The sequence below is a fragment of the Bombus pyrosoma genome, linkage group LG16, assembly GCF_014825855.1.
Source record: "Bombus pyrosoma isolate SC7728 linkage group LG16, ASM1482585v1, whole genome shotgun sequence".
NCBI classification, from domain to species: domain Eukaryota; kingdom Metazoa; phylum Arthropoda; class Insecta; order Hymenoptera; family Apidae; genus Bombus; species Bombus pyrosoma.
The window spans coordinates 3,156,356-3,181,902 of NC_057785.1; the positions used below are offsets into that span (position 1 = coordinate 3,156,356).

The following is a 25,547-nucleotide window of genomic DNA, read 5'->3' on the forward strand; positions in this document are numbered from 1 at the left end:
TTTTTTTTTTTTTTTTTTTTTTTTTTTTTGCAAATCAAGTTTCTCGTGCACCAACACAATTTTCCAAAAGCAAGGAATACAAAAGGTACTTCAAGCAGCAAAGAGGGGAAAGCTCCCTGAAAATAGAGGACCTTCTCTACACAACTTAAAGCGCTCTTCGTCTTAGTTTTTCAAGCACTTTCTGCTCCGTGCTCGTAACTTGAGTATCAAAATTGGATGCATTTATTATGTAAAAACCGGAGAAGAATTAAATTTGAGGGTATTCTACCTTCTTGCCAACTAGCGTATTTTATATTTCTGCATATCATGTTCCTTTCTTGTACATATTTAAATTTCCCACAAATGCATAAACCACCTATAATCTCTAAATCATTCAATTGAAAGATCCATCCTAATCTTTCTTTCCAGAAGTGTATTTTATACTTGCACATATCATTCTTCTCTTGTATATATCTAAATTTCCCACAAATGCATAAACCACCTATAGTCAACAAATCATTCAATTTAAAGACCCATACTAATCTCTCTGTTTAGAAATGTATTTTATATTTCTGCATATCACGTTCTTCTCTTGTACATATTTAAATTTCTCACAAATACACGACCCATGCACAACCTACAAATCATTCAATTTTAACACCCATCCTAATCTTTCTGTTCAGGAATATGTTTAATATTCTTGCATATCATGTTCGTTTCTTGCACATATTTTAATTTCCCACAAATGCATAAACCACCTATGGTCTACAAATCATTCAATTTATCCTCCATTCCCTTACTCACATTCACAGAGAGCTGAATCAGTGTAAGCACGATGACATCAAATTTCCTAGTACTGCCACGTCCCCGGTATTAATTCACAAATGCGCTAGACCCGCCAGCATGTCTGTCGTTCTTACTCGTTCAACAAGACGAACCGACAACAAGAATAGGGAAAAGAGGGAAGAAAGAGAGAAGAAAGGGGAACACGTTGGTCTGAGGGATGAAACGAGACGCGTTAGGTCGAGAAGATAGGAAGAGCGGTTGCGGGTGTTGCGCCTGTACAGATATTGATCGGTCAGGTCACGCAACAGGCTGCTTGTCAGGATACTCGTCAGGTTCCTCCCCGGCTAGGAACTCGCCTTAGGATTCCCGACAATAACTCACGGCCTGGAGAGAGGCACGCCGTTGCATAACCCCGTCGACGAGCTCGTGGTTAATAATTCTCTGTCCGACGTGCACGTTCGACGAGTCCGCGGCCGGATAATTTGCTCTGCCTCGAGATCAGCCTCCGACGGAGGATAGCTGCGACTCTAGCGACAATATCGAATCCTTTGAACCCGGCATTCCCTTCAAATGGACGGGAATTCGTGGAGGAATGAGTGGCTGATCGAGTTAGTCTGCAAGGTGGGGAGAAGAATTCCGCTAGACCCTGCGTAGCCTGGAATTTCGTCAGGTTCTTCAACGTGGCCTGGCTTCTGTCTTCATCTACGTGGCTTGTCAAAGTACTTGCGACATTCGTAGACACCTTCTATAGGGCGTATTACGTGCGTGTTATTGGATACATTTTGAAATTTCATTGGCACCATGACAATTAATGATCGTATCGGTAACGTTTGAAACAAGTTTTCAAATGTACATGGAAGCTGTGGATATTTGAGCCGCTCAGGAAGGCAGATCGAGGAGCAACTGCATTGTTTTTTTCGCAAAGTTATCAAGTTTCCGTTATATAGATACGTATCCAATATGTTCGACAAATTACGAGGAATATTTTAAAAAGAATTGTTCGTAATTGTTTTTCTTTTACGTATTTTCATTTATGGAGAGTTGGTCAACGTGCTTTTGTGGCCGACTCGTTTATTGCAAGCGTTCGCAGAGCTCAGCAAAGTATTCGAACAGTCAATTATTCGTTACATCGATAGATCTGAATGTTCAATATACTTCGTACTTATTACTTAATACGTATACTTAATACTAGTTGTACGCTTAAGCTTAGACTAAATATATATTTACAGTAATGCTGTAACTTTTATATACATTCTCTGATTGCTTTCAAATTTGCTCGATATAATCACCACAATCGTATGTTGTTACAGCGTTCATGAGATTTCAAAATGTTTAATTCATACAACACATGTAATTCATACAGAATTCTTCTATTGTATAATGAATGCTGAAATATGTTTGTAAGCTAAATATATGTGTGAGTATATGGTGCAACACGAAGGTACCTGGCTCTCTCCTCGTCGATATGCTAATTTATTCAATATTCCTCACGGTGTAGCTTGAAACAAGACGGAAGCGAAGTAAGAGCTCCTTTTTCTGGGAATTTGATGAATATTTTCTAAGCTCTCTCTCTCTCTCTCTCTCTCTCTCTCTCTCTCTCTCCTTTTTATTTTTGGTCTTTTCGGTGGTAACAAGCTGCACATCGTGATCCAGCTGGAAATTATGAGAACATGAACTGCGAGAACATGGAATTCGAAGGAAATAAAAAAAATGAAAAAGGGGGGGGAGAAACCTGTGCGCGGTACGCTGCGATAGGAAGTTGCGAACCCAGAGACCAACGACATTTCATGAATACAGGTTTGATTGGACGTCCTATGTCCGATAAACGTTGTCGACATTTGCGTGATGTTGTCGGCTGCTACGCTGTAGGATGATGTTCGTTCAATGATATCAGGAGGTGGCTGCAATAGGAATGGATTACGAGGATGTTAGTCGTGCAGGTGGAAGCAAATCAATTTGTCCGATCGATGGTTAGAGGAAGGCGAAATTACATCGAGACACTTGCGCCACATAGTGATAGTAATTATAGTTAACAGTACCTGATTACCACATCGTACGCTGTGAATCGATAAACTTTGCTCTCGTAATAAAAGCAACTAGACTGGATTTAGCTGAATTCTTGACATCTGCGCGAGTAAGTTAGGTCCAGATGCTGTCTGACAGCGCAAAATTCATAAAACAATTTAATCTTCCGTAACTGGTGACATTTAACCAGTTAGCTATTTTTGACGAGTATACTCGTCACGAGGAAATGGCAATATTTCGTATTATGACGAGTATACTCGTCATGTGTAAAAGATAGTTACAATTTGCTGTTTAAATTGCAATTTAATAAATTGCAGTATACTCGACACTCGTCACGCAATATTTTATATCACGACGAGTATATTCGTCATGCGTAAAAAGTGTTTAAATTTGCTGTATAAATTACAATTTAATAGCTGCAATAAATTGCAATATACTTGTCATGAACAAACGACAATATTTTGTGTTACGACGAGTATACTCGTCATGCGTAAAAAGTATTTAAATTTGCTGTATAAATTGCAATGTAGTAATCGCGGTAAATCGGAGTAATAAAATAAATAGATAAAACAGTCGTTTCGTTACAACTTGATTCTATATTATAACTATATTTAGACACGCATTTGCGTTCGACGAGTATACTCGTCGTCGTTTACTTCTCGCGACACACTTTAGATACACGTTTTTCAAGGAAGTCGCAACAGCCAACTGATTAATGCGGTTCTTTGGGAAAAACAAAAGTTAACTTAACCGGGTACGAACTGTTATCGCTAACGAACCTGAACATTAAATGTCAGTGACATTAAATCAGTGAGTTGGCTGAATCGATATCTGCAACTGTGCAACGACGTGTGATTTTTCAACTCTGAATGTATTTTTGCCACAACTGTGATTAGTCAACTGCGGCTAAAAGTTGCTATGTACGTTCGTTCCTCGTATAGAACCACCGACACGCGAGATTTAATTGAAACCAGGAACACCTCTTGCGTCTGTCATCGAAATGGACCTGGCCAATAATAGATTGTAAAACTAATCGAACGAGACGATTAACGAGACAACGTTGGCCATAAACGAATCGTAGAAGATTTCCAACGTCTCGATTTCTTCCCTTTTTACTTTCCAACAGTATGTTAATGCATTGTTGACAGAAAAATAACAGTTGCCACTTCATGAGACGTTTTCCTGCCAACGTTCCCTATTTTCTCTGACAGCAAATTGCTCTATCGGAGGATATTGCGTTCGATGGATGGGACTGTTATCCTGGCGAGATAACAGGATAAAACGTTTAAAACGATTCCGTAGTATGGAACAATTCCACTGGCAAACGGCAGCGAAAATGTAAACATCGATTTCAGAAGGATTAATAGAGAAAGATAGATGGTGAGAAACTGGCAAATTTGTATTTGCCACTAGAATTCTGGCCGCCTCGAATTCTAATAAGACGTCGCTCCGTAAGTCCTGACGAATCGTAAAAGTACCATCATTCGTGGCAAATGTAATAGGAAAGTTGTACAAAACGTAAAAAATTGAAGATTGAGAATTGAAACTTTCTGATTCGGAACGATCGTAACTTGGAAATAAACGCATAAAATGTAACAATTCAAAGGCTATCTTGTTGAGGGAAGTCGATATTTATATAGTACGTGAAAACATGTTGCTCAAATTGCTAATTGACAACGATAAAACGCGACAAATTAAGGTAAGGTTTCGCGATACAAATACCAGGTCGTCCGAAAAGTTTCTTTCGCTTCATAAGGAAATAACAGATGAGCAACATTTTTTCCTTTTATATTATTTAATTACATTATTATTCGATAATCATATATTGTTATATTATTAATATTATTAATTCCAATAGAACAAAATGGATCATACATGATTCAATAAAATAATATAAAACAAAAACTGTCGTGAATCTATTATTTCCCTACAAAACGACAGAAACCTTTCGAACAAGCCAATGTTTCCTGAAATAATCCTGTTACTAATTGTACCATTTTTTCCTCGGCTCATTTCTAAAACAAGATGAAACGTTCTAGAGTGAAACATACTATGAACTCTTATAATCCAAGTCACAGTACCACGCCAAAATAATTTACTTATAATTCTCAATGAGAATTGATTGTAAAAAGTCTACCAAATAAAAAAAAAGAGATGAAATGTCTCGAAAGTATCTCGTGACGCTGTCAATTTCTTCGTCATTGCTTCTACATTTTTCACAACTTTTCCATTACGTTCGTCGTAAATGTTCCTGCTTCTACACCTCAGCACCTATAAAATTATGCTTGCTAGAACGATTATTAGAATTTCAGATGCCTGAAGAGGTACAAAAATTCTCTACTTTCTCCTTTTCGTGTAAAGGTGGATACTCGGCGATATTCTCCACCCAGTAACTGCTTCGAATTTGAGAAAAATGTGCGACGTCCCGTGTCGAATATCACGACAGTTTCGAGAGCGTGTGCACTGCGCAGTCTGTAGAAATTTTCTGGCCTCGTAAACATTGCTGTTCCTTCGGACGACGATTCACTGTGTCTCGATAGCAGCGTTCCTTCGCGCGTACAGGAATCCCAAGGTAATCTCTGTTCCGATGGAAACCTTTGAAAATCGCCCGCTATCCGAGACGTCGGGGATGCAATATCCCAAAAGGGGCAAGTCGACTTTAAGCTCGGTGTTTCATGCATGGCCGGACTCGCCGGAGCAAATAAAAGAATATCTAGGGACAGGGATTCTTCCTTCAGCCTGCTATCTTCCTAGCCTCGTGCACATTCTTCCACTCTACGTTTCTCTCTACATACAAAATCATGCGACCGCATCCGCAATGGAAAAAGGGAAAATATAGATTTTTTTCGAAATTTTCCATTTCGTTAAAGGTTCCAGCAACCTATTGTATCGACTGTCTGTGAGAATCTACGTTCGGGTGGGATAAGCATCTGCTGACGCGGTAATATCGACTGCTAGCAAGTCTCTCGGTGAAAGGTTGTGTTGTAGGTAAAGAAGCGAAGGATAAGTCGTTCCGCAGGTTCTGTTGCATGCTCACGGTAAATTTTCTGCAACTTCTCTATAGCGTTGTTTATTCGTTCAAAGGTAAGAGAAGATTTAAAGCAAACTTTTTACGTATTCATAGGATCTGGTGATTCTTGTTTTAACAAGTTAGTTGGGCATCCCAGGCTTTGTAAAGGGACTCCCTCTTCCTGAAGTATTTTGCATGGAAAAGGAAGGACGAGAACACGGTTCCGGGAAACAACCATCAGGAAATCATTACCAGAATATATTTCGCTTACAAGAAGTTTCTCAATGGCAGCTGCCAGTCTGTGACAATGCATAATATTCGCTGCACTCTCTCATTCACCAACACGCATACTCGTTTGTGCTATACAGAAAGAATTGTGCCGAACACGCAGCATGTATCGTTTATTTCATCCATTAAAAATGGCGGAAGAATATATTTCCTTTGGAATAAATCGTCGTTGTCGAACGTATTTCTCCTTCGGAACTTTCTCTCGCTTCTTTTTAATATTTTCGTTCGTAAATTATATCTCTTCCGTAATATCTTCTTTTGTATTAAATAATACATAATATATAATAGCTTTTTCTCAACAAAATCGACAATTAATTTTTCAAGATTAGTTTTCTTGAATCGCTATAAAAAATTTGCTAAAATAAGGAGAGCAGAGTTCCCACTGAAAATCGCAAATACAATACAAGTTGACTCGCAGTCGTACTCCACGCACGTGTCACACATTTGAAATCAGCGGTGTGATAGAATTACAAAGAAGAGAAACACCGGAGGAGAATCGGCCTCGGTTCGTTTCTCGATCGAACTAAAAATTTCCACGATTCCGTTCGATTTCGTTTCGCCGTAGCGCGGCCGTGAAACGTCGTAAAACTAGCTTCACGACTACTTTGCAATTTCTTCTTTTCCTTCCTTCTTTATCGAGAACACATTTCATGGTAAGGCACGATCGACGGTTCTTCGAATATTTTTGCTTGAAAAATTGACTCTCCCTGCTGTTGCGTTTTGGTTTTGATTTCCATTGAGCAGATTCGTTCTTACATCCTAACTGCAGATCGTGGAAGACCACTTTCGTCGTTTCCCACGATCCTCCACTGACTCGTGCACGGTAACTACCGTTGCCTGCTGGTACAGCTAGAAGCTACTAGTCTAAATAAAAGACTGTGGTCGAACTAGTATCGGAGAAGCAAATCGTTATCGTGTATTCGGCTCAAGGTAAAAACGTATCAAATTCGCTGCTTCGATCAACGTCAGCCCGGATTTTCAAAGCTCGACCACGGTCAGTCTATCTTTCGTTTCTTCTAATAAAATAATCACGAGAAAAAAAGACTGGAGAATGTTTAAAAATACCGGCTGACGTAATTCGATCTTAGAAGGTGCTATTTTTCTACCATACAGTTCCTCTGACAGTATCCTAGAGCTCACACTTGAAAAACGAGTCTCTTTGCTTACTTTACTTACTTACGAGTCTACACTCGAGTCTCCTTTCTAACACGAACACGACTTGCAGAGACGTTCCTGAGAAGATTTCTTTCTTTTTTTCTTTCTTTCTTTCTCTCTCTCTCTCTCTTTCTTTCCTTCTTGTTAAATATACTGCTCCGAGGAAGGAACCATATTCGCTGTTCTTCCAGCCACCGATTTGTATCTACAGCCAGGAGCAAGTCTTTCAAGCCTGATTGCCAGGTTCCAAGAGAAATTCTCAAACAACGTGAACCGTATTTTCGACGACCGTCACACGACAGAAAAATTGGATTTCCCTCTGCAAGCCGTGCACAAGTTACACTCGTTCTCTGCTTCTTCGTTCTTAAGGATAACGCGGGTCAGTCAGGTACCTCGACGAGTGATGCAGATTATGGTACGATCTACTTCTCCTGTGATCTCTGTGCAGCTGATTGGCCGGCCTGTGAGGTGGATAGGGACCCAAGTAAGACACCGTCCTGGCTGCTCGTCGCTCCTGATCGTTCTGAGTCTCTGGAGTCGTGGCAGAATAATCCGGAGGAGGCGCAGCTGGCGCTGAAGAGGTCTGAAACTGAGACGTCCCATAAAGAACGCCTATGGACCTTCTCCAGACGTCGTGCCGCCTTTGGTTCTCTGGTTCCAGCTGGCCTTCCCTTCTTCTACTTTGGGAGGAGCCACTTTCCGTAGAGTTGCTGTCTTCGCTGGTGCCCAGACCAGGGTCCCTGTCTTCGAAGGCGGCTAGACTGGTGGCGGGACTGTCCTGCAGACTTTTCGCGGGTGCAGAAGAATGATAGTAAGTGAGAGTCGGGTGTGGGATCACGTAAGGCTGCTGGAGTTTGCAATTCACATCCTTTTCCGACACCTTCCGCTGTTGAGCCTTGTCCGAGTCAGTATTCTTGTCTTTGTAGGACGACGGGCCGAACAGAGAGAGCAGGACGGGCAGCAGGAACATACCGTGCATGGCTCCTATGAATATCACCAGGAACACCATCTTGAAGAACACCATGAAGATGTAGGTACCTGCAAGCACTAAAGCTATGAGACCGAGGATCGTTGAAGTGGCTCCTTGCACTATAGGAAGACCGAGACTGTACAAGCTTTCCTTCACTCTGTCCTCCGCAGTCTTTTGCTTTGAGCTCATGTAGGCGTAGCAGATGTGAGCGGTGAAGTCGACGCTGAAGCCTATGCACATGATGAGATTGATCATGGATATGCTGTCCAGGTTCACGTCCCACAGAGCCATGTACCCGGCCACGCCTAACTCGATCGAGATAATACAGAAGGCTACCCAGAGGCAGCACAGGACGTTGGGGATGAAGATGAAGCTGATGAGCATCATTATGAGAGCGCCGAAGACCATGCACTGGATGCTGGTGGGCTTGACCAACTCGAACTGGTCGAAGAACACAAAGTAAGGGTGGAAGACGCTGGCGTTTAACGAAGACTGGGCGCAAATCCGACGTAGTTCCTTCACCATGTCTTTCTCTTGGTTCGTCCCGCTGACGTTCACTGCCTGGATCAGAAATCTACTGGCGATGATGTGCTCTTCGGCCTGGTCAAACTTCACGTCCAGAGAGAAACTACTTTTGGGAGACAGCCAAGTGTCTTTCAACACTTTGATGAAAGTCTTCTCATCTTTGATTTCCACGTCGGTGGCGCTGTTGTTGGCGTAGCTGAGGAAGCTTCTGAGCCAGCTCTCCGTGTATATGGGAGCGCTGCTGATATACTTGCTGGCTTCTAGGGACCTGGTCAGATTTTCCATTTGCGCTTGAATCACCGGATTGCTGTAGTCGTACTTTCCGCTCACTACAACCTGAAACAAAAGTGACGAAAATCTTTGTAAAGCCTAGCAGCAACTGGTTCATGAAACTCGTCAACGAATATCGGCGGAATTATTTAATTTCAGACCAGGAAACTTTCTTCGTCTTCTGCTCGCCATTTACTCGCGATCTAAAGATATTGAACGCGCGGAATGAGGTATGAAATTATGAAGAGCGGTTTCTATGAACTTGAAAGTCCTCCTATAGCCCGGACGGCAATTAAGTGTCTTCCAGCCACGCCTAGTTCGCCAGAAACTAGCAATTACGGGGTTCCGGAGCGGAGAATGCGGCACTCTCGACGTTCCAGCGAACGTCCTCTGGATTGAACCAGAAAAATCGCGACAGCACCGTGTGACGCAACGCCAGTCACTTTTCTTCGACGCAGTGAAGCCGAGAGAAAGTTACCCACGTGACATAATTGCGTGTAGCGAGTTATTCGCAGGTTGATGAATCTTCGGAGGTTTTCCGCAGTTCCTGGACCTCTTGGCTAAGAACACCTTCTCCATCTCTGCCCTCGAAAATCCCTTCGATTAAAAAACGAATCCCAAACAAGCACCTAGCCAAACCAACGATTTTCAACCTTTTCTTGTTACAACGTAAAATACTACAGCTAATACTAAAGATACATTATATTTTACTATCTTATTATTATTTAAATTTATTATTCAAATCTATTATATCTCAATATTCAGGAGATTCACGCTGGACCTGTATGTTTTCGTTATTCCTATTTGTTGATATAGTAGAAAATAAATAAGACAATGTCTCTGTGTCAAAATAGTGCGATACTGCGTGCCTCAAAAATGACAAAAAACCGCGAATCTTCACCAGAATCTGCTACTTTTCGGATAACGATCGCCTATATTCTTTCTATCTACCTGTATTCTATACGGAAATTCCCGGAAGTAGTAGTCCTGCCGGTCGTAGAAAGTGATCGAGTAGGAGTCGTTCTTGGAGAGCTTGCGACGGTCTAAGCCCTCCTGAAGAGTCGTCAGGCCGTAGAGTGCGCCAGCAAGGTAACAGGCGAATATCAGGATGACGATGACCTTGACGGGTCTGCAATTCAGCGCGGTAGCCAGATAATCCCTGAACCAGCTCATGCAGCCGTGTTCTGGGTTATCGATGGGGTTGTATGGATCGTCCGGATCTACTCCTCCACTGCACAGTGCTCTATAGAGCCAGGATCTGTTTGCTGAAAAACAAAATAACATTCGTTCGTCGTTAGCTCGCTGATTCAAGTGGAAAGGGGTGGTTGTGGTGTATCACGCGATCGCTCTTTTCACGAGAATCTGTTGCATTGTCTTCTACTACGAATCCCGTACACATTGTGAGAAAAAGAATGTACAGGGTCATTGTTTAGCGGGAACAAAGCCAGAGGAAAACGACGGTACAATGTCACGCGCCAAAACGACAATGAACATTATGATATACGAAGACTCGCATTAGTACGCCGAGCACGCGTTCCTCATCGGGACAATCGATTTCCAAGATGCGTTGACCACGCGTGTCCGCCACCTTTCTTGCTTACCGATTGATTACCAATTCTTCTCGATCGAGTCACGATACCAATTATTAATGATAAATTCCAACGACCTTAAACCTTTGAGGCCAAGCCGTGCGTGAAGATAAAAGCAACGTTCGCCGTGTAAATTATATTTGCGTCGATGGTGCGTGTAACCACCTTGAAATGGCACTTTCACCGCGTTTTCCAGCCGATGGTGCACGAGTGATCGCGGAAATGAGCAAATACTGTTTGCCGCTTTTCACAAACCATCGAAAGCAGCAAGAATAGGGAAAAACTGGAATATGCAAAACGCAGATCGTGCAAAAATATGCAAGATGGTATTGTCTATAACTATTGACAATGCCTCGGGAGAAAGTGACGAGGTTACATAACGCAGCGGTGATCTAACGAATTAGCGACGCTCTAACGTAACCTGGTACGCATTTCTCGCGTAACCGGCGGCTACCACCGGACATCTGGCGTCTCGTTGGTTTCTCATCGAATTGACAAGAACCAAAGGAGTACACAGACGAAGTAACTCGATTCGGATCACAAGACGATCGGTTTCCAATTTTGCCAATTACAGCTACACGCTATCGCCAAAGTGATTTGTCGATTCGTAACCGGAGTAAGGGACAGCAAGGGACTTGTTGGGTGCATCGAGCTACAATTTCTAACTAATTTTAGAGACTCGACGACGGTTGGTCAGGATCTTCCGGCTTTCACGATCGAAATCGCCGGCGATTTACAACGACCTTTCTCTCGCAATGATCATGTATCAACTTTTCACGATAAAACGGTATTTGTGAGAAGATTTTAGTTAAAGAAAGGTCTGTTCTAAGAGGATTTTTAGAGCGGCTACCTTTCGTAGAATGGAAATAAGAATAAAGCAGCGTTGGTGTAATGGCCCCAAGAGCCCGGAGTCCGGCCGGCCGCTGCTTAGCATAGAAAGTTCCGTGGCAAGCGGCAAATAAATGAAAGTTCAAATAAAACCAACGAATGATACGTTCGACGGGGCTCTGCCCGTGAAAGTATTCCGGGTAACGTCTTCTTTGGCGATTTAACGGTCCCTGTTACCATCGCCGCGCACGTGTAAGTAAACAGGATGGTTACATCGGATGTAGTAACCGAAATGAATAGCGAACGATCGTCGAACTCCTACTTTTACCGACCACAACGGATTCTTCAGCGGTTACGTAACAAGAAAATGCATGTGTATCCACTTACAGCTCCATTTCTCGCTCTCACAGCGTCGCAGCTTCTTCGAATGTTAGTCCTGAATCTCGTTCGACTAGTTTCGCTTGCTTCTTTCTTTTTTTCTTTTTTTTTTTTTTATTCGGAATTAGAAATTTCGGATTAGGCATTCTTCTCAGAATCGGACAGTTTACGGTTGTGAGCAGAAGAAAGTTTAAGACTAATATTCGAATATAAGTAAACTTCGCGTTAAACATTTTGTCTCTACCAACGCTCGTCTATTATATTATAATTTAGTTTTGCAAAATTACAGTGTTTTTTCCAGGGCCGCGTTAGGCGCAAGAAACTAGTATCTCGCTCCCTGTTAGGTCACGTTTAAGAACCACGTTGCACGCCTAGAGCTTCCAGAAGTATAAACGCGGCTCTGGTTTCTTTCTCCTTTAACCCTTTAACACGTTGACTGACACGCGTGTTTTCACTGAAATCTCCGTCAGGCCAGCGTGTCGCAGTACCAAGCGTTTTCTGATATTTTAGTAACGCGAGTATATAATTTGTTTAATAAACCATTTTCGTATTACTGTTATAACAATTCAATAGTTTTATTATTTCCTCTGGAATATCTTCTCAAATACCTACGACGATCCTTCGCAAGTAGTCAAATAAGCGCCACCCGAATACGGGTGACGCGGCCATACCGGGAACTTTGCTGTCACCCGAATACGGGTGTCGTGACAGTCAACGTGTTAAGCTTTCTTTCGGCCATCGTCGTGCTAGAGGTCGCGGAACGTAGAGATTATTTGGAGCAAATTAACGTTCGAACAAAGAGAAATATGAGCGACAGAGACTTACAGGATTTGGAGAGAGGCTGCACCTTGCAGCACAATACGCTGTGCAGATTCTTCTGCTCGCAGTAACCGCTAATGGCTACGCAACCCGTGAAGAAGGTCAGATGGAAGACAAAGGTGAAGACCACGGCGAATCCTGAAGCAAACAAAGTAACAGATGATCCATTTAGCCTTGGAGTTTGGAGTTATTGACGTTTAGATAAATGGCGTGCTACCAACCTGAATAAATACAGAAAATCTGGACCGAGGGGAAAGGCGAGAGAATGCCAATGAAAAAAGATATCATGTCAGTGAGCGAAGTGATAGTGATGGAGACAGCAGCTTCGCTGAGAGTCGCAGCCATTCTTTCAGGCACCGGTTTCATTATACTGGTTCGTCTCCAGGCCGCCAACATGACGAAGGTGTCGTCGATTCCGATACCTGCAAACAATTCGATCGATCAGTTCGATTAATTGGAAGTAGCGTCAGGCTGCTTGGTTGTAAATTAATATGAACGAGAAAAAAAAAGAAAAGAAAAGAAAAGAAAATACAATGTGACACAGCTGAGTCATTGTGGGAGCGATTTGTCGGCGCAAACACCCCTTCGGTCGGTATAAAAACGACCACAGTGCCATTAGCGTGATAACAAGGCGGCAGTTAATGCGTCGAGTGAATCAGAATGGCTGGCTTATTCATGATTCAGCCTGTCTACATTTGGACGACGATTTATAACCGCTAATAAACGCATTTATTCAATTTCAAGCAAGGACGACCGATTTCCACACCATTTCCCGCGTTACCATCCAAACTTTTCCATCGAACCATCTTTCGTTCGATGCATTTCTGTCGGAAATTCATGTTTCTGTCGTTTCGCGTTCACCTCAGTGCGTTTAACATTGCATTTCAGTAAGTTACTGGCCGATTGAACGCGACACATATATTTAAGGAGTAGTGGAACATAGTAAATTTCCATCGCTTATCGTACTATTCCAATCAAATACATCGTTTGTTTCGGCAATTACATTCTTAGCTGTGCCTGGTAAGTTCCTTCCATTCTTACTCGCTTTATATTAAAATATTCCTTTTTAACAGCGGAGCGAAAGTAAAGTTAAAATTGAGAGGTCGATAGAAATGTACTCGTTATGTAAGCTACATTCGTTTTTCACCAGCCCATTAGACAATACTAGCCGTTGTACAAGTGTTTCCATTATTATACTAATTGCTATGAGAAATATTTATGTGGCAGGTGAAGAAGAACGTCGGGTTAATCGAAAGGATCAACAACAACAGGCGTAATTACAATTAATCAAAGATTGTGTATACTAGGGAAAGCAACCGAGTCGTAACGCAATGATCATTGACGAAATTGTTGCAAAACACTGTTTAACAGCCCTCCTCGATTCGATCGACTGGCCACAGATCAGGGAAACAAGCTGGAATCGGCGAGCACCGGGTGATTTGCGTGAAAAGCGGAAGCCGCTGTCGCGACTTTTCCCTTCCGTCGTTACGCTCGTATGCACCAGCCACCAGGCAACCACGATCGTTGCACACGTCCGACCGGATCATTGAGAAATCTTTCTTCTTTCTTTTCGAATTATCAGAACGCCAATTCTTATTGGAAATTTAAACATACAAAGTCCCTAGGATCTATTTAATATGGAAAAGAATATATAAAATATCCAAAGCATAGCTCTTGTAAACTATCCAAGTATTCAAAAATAACCAAAGTATACGAAAATATTGAAAATATAGCATTCGAAAGTATCCAGAGTACTCAAAAATATCCAAAGTATTCGCTAGTGTCCAAAGTATTCGCTAGTGTCCAAAGTATTCGCTAGTGTCCAAAGTATTCGCTAGTGTCCAAAGTATTCGCTAGTGTCCAAAGTATTCGCTAGTGTTCAAAGTATCCGCTAGTGTCCAAAGTATCCGCTAGTGTCCAAAGTATTCTCTAGTGTCCAAAGTATTCGCGAGTATCAAAAGTATCCATACTATTATAAGTATAAAAATATATTATAAGTGATCAAAGAGATCACAAGTATTTGAAAGTATCCAAAAGCATCAGGAGTATCTGAAAGTATCCAAAAGCATCAGAAGTATTCGAAAGTACCCAAAAGAATCACAAATACTCGAAAGCATCCAAGGTATCCAAAAAGCTCAAAGTTCGTCTGCCATTCCCGGAATCGATACTAAGTTATCACGAAGAGTATGCGAGTCACATTGAGCTGTGGTTTCATTCGCACTTATTATTCTGAGAATTCGCACAACAATCAGTCGCTCATCAATCATTCACTCCGTATAACGTTAGAATTGCAGTTCTTCCGACAATCTGGCAAATTCAAATTACAACGAACATGAGTCGGGTCTTTTTTGATCCGATTAAGAATTCTATAGGGCTCGAGTTGAATCCTTGGCGTTCTAGGTGCTATCGTAATTTTCTCAGTATTATGCGAACCGCTATGACATAGAATCTATTTAACCTACATTAGACACCTTGTATCGCAAACGAAAGTGCACCGAACGCCAATAAAGAGCGAAACGTTACTCTTTTGTCAGAATTCTATATATTCATCTGTCGATGTATTTACATCCAAAGAATACTAATCAAGTACCATTCTATGATCTTGCTCCATCTTGGCAGAGGAAAGTTACGCGTTTCTTTCTTTAACGCTTCGTGTACTAAATTGTCAGGACATTCGGTAAATAATGCAATATTTTTCAACAGTTGAGTCTAAAAGGGATAACATAGACGACGTTATTACGTTATCGGAAATTTGAATTGATATAATTTAACAAATAAATGGTAGAGAAATTTTTTATCATCGATCAATCGTCACGCAACTGATACATTTTTCTGTTTATCCAATATACGAGAACAAACTGTCGTTAGACGAGAGCTACGTATGTAAATAAATTAATATAATATAGAATATAATAAATAGTAAATAAATATAAATAAAGCAACTGCGTAACTTATGGAACCACCTAATATTTCGTTCCTCTCACACTTTCACTCCGGAAATTCAATGTTCAGGTGTACCCTGAAGAAGCGAACTGTAACGTTCGCGAAGCGTTAACGCAAGAATGCCACTCATAATACAATCGTCTTCGTAGAAGTCAAGAGCATGACATCCATCGATCATCACGAGAGCTTCAAATCTAAAATATCTGTCTCCTATATTTTATCAAATTTATGATCTTATATTATATCGCTACTTTGCTCTAGAGCGAGGCACATTCGCGTTCACTCACCGATCATGAGGAACGGTGCAGCCAGATTCAACCCGATGAAGTCGACACCCAGGTATATGCAGAGACCAAACGCCGCCACAGTGGCCATTGCCGCAGAGACGTTTCCAAGAAGTCCCAACCAGGGCTTACTGCGTACCCAATCGGTCATCATGCACGTCACCACAGAGAACAGGGCCATTAGGATAAACGTGCTCGAGAAATAAGGTACTATGGTCTTGGTGTTCTCCTCCAGCTCCAGTTCCAAGGTCCTAGAAGCGAACCTGGCGGTAGCGATGTGCTTGAACACGTTGTCCTCCTCCACTTGCCTCAGCGTCTCTAGAAACGCTTCTTCCCAGGCTGCTCCGCTATTTTCAAGATGCGAAGGATTTTAGATATACAGCGTGAGTCATAGCATTAGGGTATTTCGTATGCTCGCAATTTCGTCAATTTCTTACGTTCTCTTCTACAGTTTTAAAATGTTTGTAATATATTTAACAGTAGCAAGTGAGTACGTATGTAACATAGAAGCTTGGACACGAACTTACATCGCATCCTGGCGAGCATTGTCAGCTGTGAGAAAGTAGGCCAGCTGCATGGAGGGTACAGACTCGATGATCAGGTCCTCGTTGATCACGCTACCTCCAAAATAGACTGGTAACAGGTGAATGTCCCAAGTGATGGGATTCAATGTCACAGGGAACGTCAGGTTCAGCTCCCTCTTTTCCACATCCCTGCAAAGTGCTACCGACTTCTTAGACCCTCAAACACACGGATCAGTCTTAAAAATATTCTTCTAAATATAGTTTTTCACGTAAGATGACAAAGTATGCGATTGCATCTTCCTGAATTTAAAAAATATCTCAAGCTTATACAATGTATGAACAATTGCTATTAGTATAGATGATTTCCCGTTTCAATTTTACGTTCAACATTTTCTTAGAACATTGTAGATCTTTCTGGCATGTTAGAATGAGGCAAACATAGAAACATAGATATTTGTCCTACAGCAAACGCATAAAAATCTGTTGCTTAGTGAAATTAATAATTAACAATGCCACGATTCTAGCAATATACTTACTCTATGACGTGATGTAGGTCCAGAATGTCGTTGTTGAAGCAAGTGTCCAACCATTTGGCACAAATCTGACTATAAGTGAACTCCTCCCCTTCGTAGGTAGCTTTCGTGTTCCTGATCATCTTGTCCAGCTGCCTGAGTTCGTCGAACACTGCTGTTCTCAGCAGATTATCGTTTCCATCCTTGGACGTGATGATCACGTGGCCGAATCGTCCTATTTAGACCGACAAATATTACACGAATACGTTTGCGAGTAATTAAAATTCGCATGAACAGCGATCTGGGAGGGAGACTGACGAAGAAAGAATTTAAAAAGTAAAATGTGTAAGGGAACCGCGCGAATCGTTCCAGTCAGCAGTTGATTAACAATGGCTCGATGAAACGTGAAAGTTCTCAGACTATACAACAACAAACTATGCTCTGCACAGCAGGTTAATTCACGCAGCATGAAATTACACACAATACAAACAAGGAAAAAGAGAAGTTGATGCACTTTCTCCTTGAACTTCGCCGACGTGTTTTATAAAAAGGTAGCCGTAAATTGACTGGCGTCGGTATTTCCTTTTAAAATCTGACTCACCTGGCCTGGTAATGCGACCCAGGTTAAATTTGTGGCTGTAATTGACCTTAAAGTATTGCTCCACGATCGCCCTCTCCATTTTGCTTGGTCCATTTGTCGGAGAAAACAGATACTCTGGATCTATCTCGTAATGGATTCTCTGGTATCCGGTGAAGCAGATGCAGGCAACGAGAACCGGAACTATCACGAAGTAACCGGGATGACGGCCGACCACCAGACCCAGTTTGTGAAATGCCCGGTTTAGGAAATCGTCCACGCATGTCAGATTGTTCCACATCTACGCGAAGCATTGACAAAGCTACTTTATTTTATATTTATTTCATATATTTATATAAAAATATTTATTTATATATTACATATTATATTCTATATTATTATACATATTTATTTATTTTATATTATGTCTATATACACTGTACTATGTAAATATATTTTTTCTCATTGTATCTTTTTTTTTTAATTTCATCATATAGTCTTATATGGAGTAGTCAATACATTTTTCTTATCCCTTACAAGGAGATACCAATGAATTTTAACCAATTTATGAATTAATTTAATTAAATAACCAATTAATTTAGAAACTGTTACAAGTTACAACGTATCATCTATTACAATAATCCAACTATATATACCCTGCACTGTGTATAAATATAAACTATATACATACAGGGTGATACATTTAAGTAAGGCCACCTAAACGTCTCTTTTATTCAGTTGTGATAATGGAAAACCTTATATGTAATTGAAATGGTATGGAAGAATTTCAGGAAAAACAAGCTTGTAGAACACAAATATTCTTACAGGACGTTGGTCCCTTGATGCAGGACGTTCAAACTGCTTATAGAATTTTTTACATCATCACGACACGAACAGATATTCAGGTGGACTTGCTTAAAAACGGTCCCACCTATATGGTATATAACCAGAGCAGAGACCATTGGATAATTCTATTCACAATACAGAGAAACAATAAAGATGCCTGGAATTTACTTTGTAAATATAGTATTCTACCTTCGTGTTGTGGAAACCGTATAAAACGGCAGAAGTACCATCAGCAAAGAAATAACGTTCGTAACCTGTCCATTCTATTATAGTTGAGCGCGTTGTACATACAGTTGAAGATTGTCATAGCGGTTAACAGTAGTTCCGAAGGAACTGGTTCTAAGACGTGCACGGAGATAGCGATCGATCAACGTTGTTTGAAATTTATGACATAATTGCCATAACTGCAGAGCGGTGCTGTCAGAAAACCGGGAAAAACGATAGAAAGTGGAGCGAATTGTTTGTTCCAGCGCAACCAACGAATACGAATATTAACGATAGACTATTTCGCAATTTCGGGGCAAGAAATTAGGAAGAAATAAGTGGAAAAAAGAGCGTAACGCAACGTTTAAAGGAATATTTCGAATGCCAGAGTACTATTACGATCTCCGATCAGCCATGGCGAAATTACAGGTTGCGAATGTAACTCCATTGAAACGGGTACTCGTGGTAATCGATGCTTTTTACATGAGAACATGATCTACGCTCGCGTAAGCGATTTCTGAAAGAAGCAGCAAGAAACGCGAAGAATACAGAGAAAGGTGTGATTAAGAGTACTTTAAGACAGTTTGAGATCGATACAAAGTCGTCGTCCAATTTTTACTAATTTCTTTAATTAAGGAAGGTTAAAAGGGCAAAGGTATAATTAGCTTTTCTAATTCACACGGGCAGAGCAAATTTAAGATCCAATGAGTTGTTGTACTTTATTTGATTTTCACGATCGGCTCTTTGTAATTTTGGAAAGATCTCTCGTCACAATATCGAGATACTGAAGATATTCAAACTTTGTTAGTCTCAGTAGCAGCTTCACCACCTTTGGTGTCTTACAAAACTTTGTCAACTTGTAAGCTACTTTCGAAAGGATCTTATAAATTATCCTCGTTTTCAACTGTGTCATATTAAAATATTCATTTCTTTTTCTCTTTTTATTTTTCTACATTTTTCCCCTATTTTACTCTGCATTATTTACAATTTACTCCTTCGCATATCCCAACTCAACTTTACTGTCCTGAGCCTGTCGAGTGACCGGTTACAAAATTTAATTTAAAATTGTACGTTCATCGTTATTTCCTCTGTTCGTCCAACTTTATGTAAATTCTCATACTAACAACAACCGAGAAATTGATTAATCAGAAAATACAAGAATTTTCACAAAGTTAAATGTACAAAAGAAATAACGATGAGCGTACAATTCCAAGTTAAATTTTGAAGCCGGTCATTTGAGCGGATCTGGCAGGGTTAGTGTTAAGAAAATAAACCAGTCGAGCGAAGGATTAAGCGGATTGAAAAACAGAAACAGAATGTTTGACAAGACGAATAAAAAATTACGTAGACTGTTATTGTGCTCGTGACGCAATGGAAAAGCACACTTGGTGCAATAACGCAGACATCCGTCTCTGCTTAAGTAGCCAGTCGTGTCTCAAACTCGAGTTCAATTTTAGCGATGAAAATCGCACACATCCGTTCTTCTCTCTTTGGTCCAACCAAACTACCACCACCGCCGCACGAAATTCACATTCATTGCGCATTATCGTCATCGTCGTCATCCTCTTTGTGACATAGCCGAAAAAGACAAAACAAGGGATATATTAAAAATTCTAAATGAATAGTGGGTTAAGCGAATTCGACCAAAGCGTCATTGAAAAACAGGGCGCAAAAATGACGCACGAAACTTGACCTAGATCGGCACAATACGCGTTTAGCATAGCGAAATGATCGTCAGCTGTCGATTCTTCGGATTCGGAACGGGATTGCGGTAAGTCTGGTTCAAGATCGAAGGAACGGCCCGTCAATGTTTTCTGGGAAGCTCGTTGACTCGCAGCTCGCCTTACGTCAGATTCTGCCCAGCGAAAAACACAAACACGGCTCATGCCAGAGCGTCGACCTCCGCCGTCAGCTGAACAAACCCTCCAATAAAAGTTTTTGCAATAATGGAAAGTCCATTGAAAAAATATCCTGAGAAATCTCATCAAAAGTTTTAATCGAATTCTAAAAGACGCTAAAATCGACTGAATCAACTGGAACTCCTTCAATGCGAACCCTGGAGCCACAGTGTATTAAGTCACGCTTATCGAACTTTAGCAGAGGCGTCAAACTTATCATTTTTACGTTATTATATTAAATCAAAGTGAAACTCAAAGTTTACCTGAACTTGGGAAATTTATTTACTCAAGAAATCTCTTTATCAAAGTAAGAATTCAGTTCAAAGCTAATGAAGAAAGTTCAGCTCGCGTTCAACCAATCAATTGTCGCCACCTCTTTGAAAAGAGGACACCTGGAATGCGTGGCAAACAGTAAACGATGACGAGTATATTCGTCGAACACAAAGTATGCGTGACTATTATAATATAGAATTAAATTGTAACGAAATAACTGTTTTATTTTATTACTCGCAGAGCTCGTCGTAACACAAAATATTGCGATTTCTTAACGACGAGTATACTCGTCAGAAACAGCTAACTGGTTGACCGAAGCTTGGAAAATTTGTTTATTCGCGAGGATCGGTTTATCGAGTTTCTTAAGTTCACAAACTACGAGTCTGATCGAACCTGATCCAAGTCAAATTTAATGGAAACTTGAAAAATTCATTTCTCCGACTTTCTTTTTGTTTCTACCGCACAGCGAGAAAGAAATTACGTAACACCACGAAGCTTGCTTTCCAAATAATAGCAAAGCTTCACCGACTGATTTCTATCCGTGTGAAAGTTGCGCAATCGTTGTTAATTAGCTTGATTAGAGCGCGATTACGTCGGCCAAGTTACGATTTCATTGGACAGTTGGAACAAAAGGTTGGCTCGATTGTTACGCGACTGTTATCCAATCGTTGCTGATCGAATAAGGAGCTGTGTTACCCAATGACCGGTCGACTGACTACTTTCTCCGTGACGAGAGGAGAAAGATGGCCATCCAGATCGTGAGATCTGCGTACACCACGCTTCTAAACCACGTCATCGAATCACCGATGGAAAAACCAGCTGGAATCGAGTGCAAGTGGTTTTAGAAAGTCGTTCACGCTCGAATCCTACCGTGTCCGGAGCCAATGTCCTTCCGTTTCTACGGATAACCGCGTCCACCTAGCTTTCCAATCTTATCCGTGAAATCTGCCATCTTATTTCCATTCAAATCACGGTTTCCGTAATTATGCGGTCTAGTGACACTTCCCCATTTTCACTATTCCGCTCAAATCTCCACGATGATGACAAATTTTCTTGAAAACTCACGCTTAATGTTCTCGCCTGATCGATCAGAAGGATTAGGTTTGCCTCTAGGCTATTTGTTGCAACTACTTCAAGTTTTCTCAAATAACGTTTCTCCCAATCTCCTGTGGTTCGGTGTGGCCCCTTCTAAAACCATCTTCGTAACTTTGGTACAATCTTCAGTTACGTGACACCCGTTGCATCATAGGATTGCGTATTTTAGAGATTTCGAAAGAAGATATAGATGACGCCGAAAGCAACAACATACAATCTGAAGTAGAAGTATGTCTTCTTTGAAAATTAGAGTACGAAACGTTATATAGATGAGATCCTGGAAAAGAGACTAAACCAACGTGCACAAGAGCCAGCGAAAAAGGGTAGGAGGAGGCACTAGACAGATGAGACAGATGAGATGTTAAGGAAGAATGCGCGGTATAGGGTTACGGTAGCTTGTATGGGGGCTGATGATCCAGAAAGAACGAGCTTCTTCCTGAAGAAACAATGACGAGGACATTGATCCAGAGAATGTAAGAGGAGACCCTGATCTAGAGCTACCGGTCTATCCAACCACTCCAGTGTTACATGATCTTTTAAATTACTACCGTAATGCTTCTTTAATCCTGCCACTTTTTATTCGTCTGTTAAGAAATACGAAAAACTAGACCGCGGTCTTTTATGCAAATTTATATTTTTATCTACGCGATTAAAGAATTAGTACTTGGAATTAATGTGTTTTTTTTTTTAATTAGATGTGTTTTTTTTACTATTGAGCGTCATAACGAGAACTTTATTTTAGGTATTTTACACGTATTTATATTTTGTAGCTTTGTACGTACGTATTGTGTTTTATAGTTGTGTAGATTGTACGCAAACTGTGCACATTTTTGTATCTTTAAATTTCTCATAGATGCATCAAAAAATGACAATTGGACAATCCATTAGAAGCTACGAATAATACAATTGTGTGACTTTTCTTTGTTAGTCTTATACGAAGGCTGAAGAAGTTTGTCCAAATTTGGTTTAGATTAGCTCGTATTAAAATTCAGGTCAGGTTCCCATAATAAAATTCTCGTCTGTAGATTCTTGGGTAATGTTAGAAAGTCATTCCCAAGTAAATTTCGTAGGGAATTCGTAGGACTGACCTGATCTAGGCTTAATCATAGAACCTTAATCAATTGACCTTGGTTTTTAACTATCCCTTCCACCATACGTTCACGCTATTAAAAATCCCACGTTTTTAACAGGTTTAATAACATGTTTTCCATTCTGGCCTTTTCCCCACGTGTGAAACAGTCCGATAAACTTGCACCGGATTGCCCAATTGACCAGAATGTGGATTGACCAACCAGTGTGGTAATATATTGAATAATAATCGTTGGTTTAAGTCACAATGTCGACAGCGATAAAATAGTTGAGCGTATCAAAGGATTCTCAAACTTTCAACGCGACAAATTGGCCAAAGCAGTCTGTGGCCCGTAACGCAATTGAAGTAGATAACCTCCGAGGGAGATGATTTTTTACAACGAGGAAGCAAGAAACTGTGTGTCATAACCCTTCCGAAATTAAATTAATTAAGTTAATAACCTTATCTTTATTGCTGTCATTCAAACCGTACTTCGCGTCGCTAGTATCATAACCTAACTTTTATCAACTTAACCTTGTACAAGATGTTTCATATTAAGTAGGCAATGCATAAGGGTCTATAGTGTCGTAACTTAACATTTATCAACTTAAACTTGTATGTACAAGATGTTTCATAAGTAGGCAATACTTAAGAACCGATAGTATCATAACCTAACATTTATTAACTTAACCTTCTATGTACAAGATGTTTCATAATAAGTAGGCAATACATAAGGGTCGATAGTGTCATGACCTAACTTTTATCAACTTAACCTTGTACAAGATGTTTCATATTAAGTAGGCAATGCATAAGGGTCTATAGTGTCATAACTTAACATTTATCAACTTAAACTTGTATGTACAAGATGTTTCATAAGTAGGCAATACTTAAGAACCGATAGTGTCATAACCTAACATTTATTAACTTAACCTTCTATGTACAAGATGTTTCATAATAAGTAGGCAATACATAAGGGTCGATAGTGTCATGACCTAACTTTTATCAACTTAACCTTCTATGTACAAGATGTTTCATAATAAGTAGGCAATACATAAGGGTCGATAGTGTCATAACCTAACTTTTATCAACTTAACCTTCTATGTACAAGATGTTTCATAAGTAGGCAATACTTCAGAATCGATAGTGTCATAACCTAACTTTTATCAACGTAACCTTGTACGTACAAGATGTTTCATAATAAATAGGCAATACTTAAGGAACGGATTCAGCAGCTGAAAACGAAAGACTTGTATGAAACATGTGTCTGTTTGTATACAATATAATTTTCTCTGTCGCCACTAACAATTAGCATAAATGATCGCATTGTAAAAGATGGAACCACGTATATATGCTTGAAATATATACCAAATCTAATTTCTTTTCAATCTTTCGATATACCAAAGCACAAATTATTACATTACTGCCGGGAAAAAAGGCATCTCGAAAGAGTTAAATCGCCTTACAGTGTCTAAATGCGATTGTCTTGCATACTTTCACCAATTTTTTTGGCACTTTCGGTGAAACACTCGTTAGCTTCCTGTCGAAGTAATTACGGTCTGTATGCATTTATATAATCTTAAGTCGCATGAAGAACTATGAGGATAATAACGTGGTTTTTCCAGGACTAAGCGACCGACATTATCGAGTCTAAGCGAGTCAGTGGAATTTCGTGGTAATGAATGGTCGCTTGGAGAATGACTAGGATAATGGCAATGATCCCTCGTAACGCTATTTCATCTGAGACGCTAGTCACGCCAGGTTGTGATGGGAATGTCAAGTCGGTTTCGCTTCACAGGCCTTGTGCTCGAAATTTACAACGTGCCGTGTCCCTATGTAACCATCGTTGCCCTTTAGTGAAATTTTAGACTGAAATATTATAGTGCGCGACGTATTTGAATCCAGAGTTTAGAAGTATCTCGACGAATATTTAAAGTCTGAGACAAACATAATTGAGAACAGATTTCATATATTAAACGATCGAGGGACAAAGGTTTAAACGTTAACGTTTAATCGTTTAATCCGCAATTTGTTCTATTAATCGGTTTAATTTTAAATTAATTAAAAAAACATTCACAATATCGAAATCGTAATCGAAATTTCAAGAATTTGATCAATATTGTTGTCCACTTCTATTCTTTACCATTTCTTCCTCCATGTAGATCCTCCAAATTTATGAAATTCGGAAACGTCAAGATATTTTACAACACCAGCGTTCTGCTACATCTTTCGTAACGAAATAAAACAACAACTTACTTTAGCTACGATTTTTAAAAATAATGTTGCGTAAAATGTTATTTCGCTGCTCGCCAGGGGAGATGCATTTAAAACTTACTAAATAAATTTACTCCAAGTATGCTCCAAGCGTCTAAATCTTGCTAAAATTCGAGAAATAAACTCCGCGCCATCCTTGAACTTGCCTGATATACACAGACGAAGATTTAATAGCATTAAAATTCAGAGAATAACACAGATACCACTACCGCGTGATTTTATTTCTGACCTACACCGATCTAAGCGTATCTAATTATGGTTCTGTTTGAACTTGCTAACTGTGCAGAATCCTATGCACAATTTAACCGAATTACGTACAATCCTAACTTAATTTATTAAACGAACTACTTGGATGTTTCTAAAGTGAATCAGATTAAATTTTGAACCGAGAAACTTGACCTGCGCGAACAGATTGTGTAATGGCGAACC

The 25,547-nt window shown here is 40.3% G+C and overlaps 1 protein-coding gene across 3 annotated transcripts in view; it reads right to left on the reverse strand.

The window, feature by feature from the left end:
• Window positions 1–6,037: 6,037 nt before the first annotated feature.
• The window catches only part of LOC122576155 (patched domain-containing protein 3), a 53,122-nt gene continuing 33,612 nt past the window's right edge, over window positions 6,038–25,547 (reverse strand). For 2 of the 3 annotated variants that reach the window (XM_043746042.1, XM_043746041.1), the window contains exons 2-9: window positions 17,487–17,763; window positions 16,910–17,120; window positions 16,377–16,562; window positions 15,853–16,196; window positions 12,844–13,044; window positions 12,629–12,760; window positions 9,960–10,273; window positions 6,038–9,074 (exon numbers count right to left, since the gene is read on the reverse strand). In XM_043746042.1, coding sequence (XP_043601977.1) covers window positions 7,608–9,074; window positions 9,960–10,273; window positions 12,629–12,760; window positions 12,844–13,044; window positions 15,853–16,196; window positions 16,377–16,562; window positions 16,910–17,120; window positions 17,487–17,763 — 3,132 coding nt within the window. In that variant the 3' untranslated portion in view covers window positions 6,038–7,607. Of the gene's footprint in view, window positions 9,075–9,959; window positions 10,274–12,628; window positions 12,761–12,843; window positions 13,045–15,852; window positions 16,197–16,376; window positions 16,573–16,909; window positions 17,121–17,486; window positions 17,764–25,547 lie in introns of those variants that run through there. The other variant, XR_006319655.1, reaches the window with a different exon arrangement.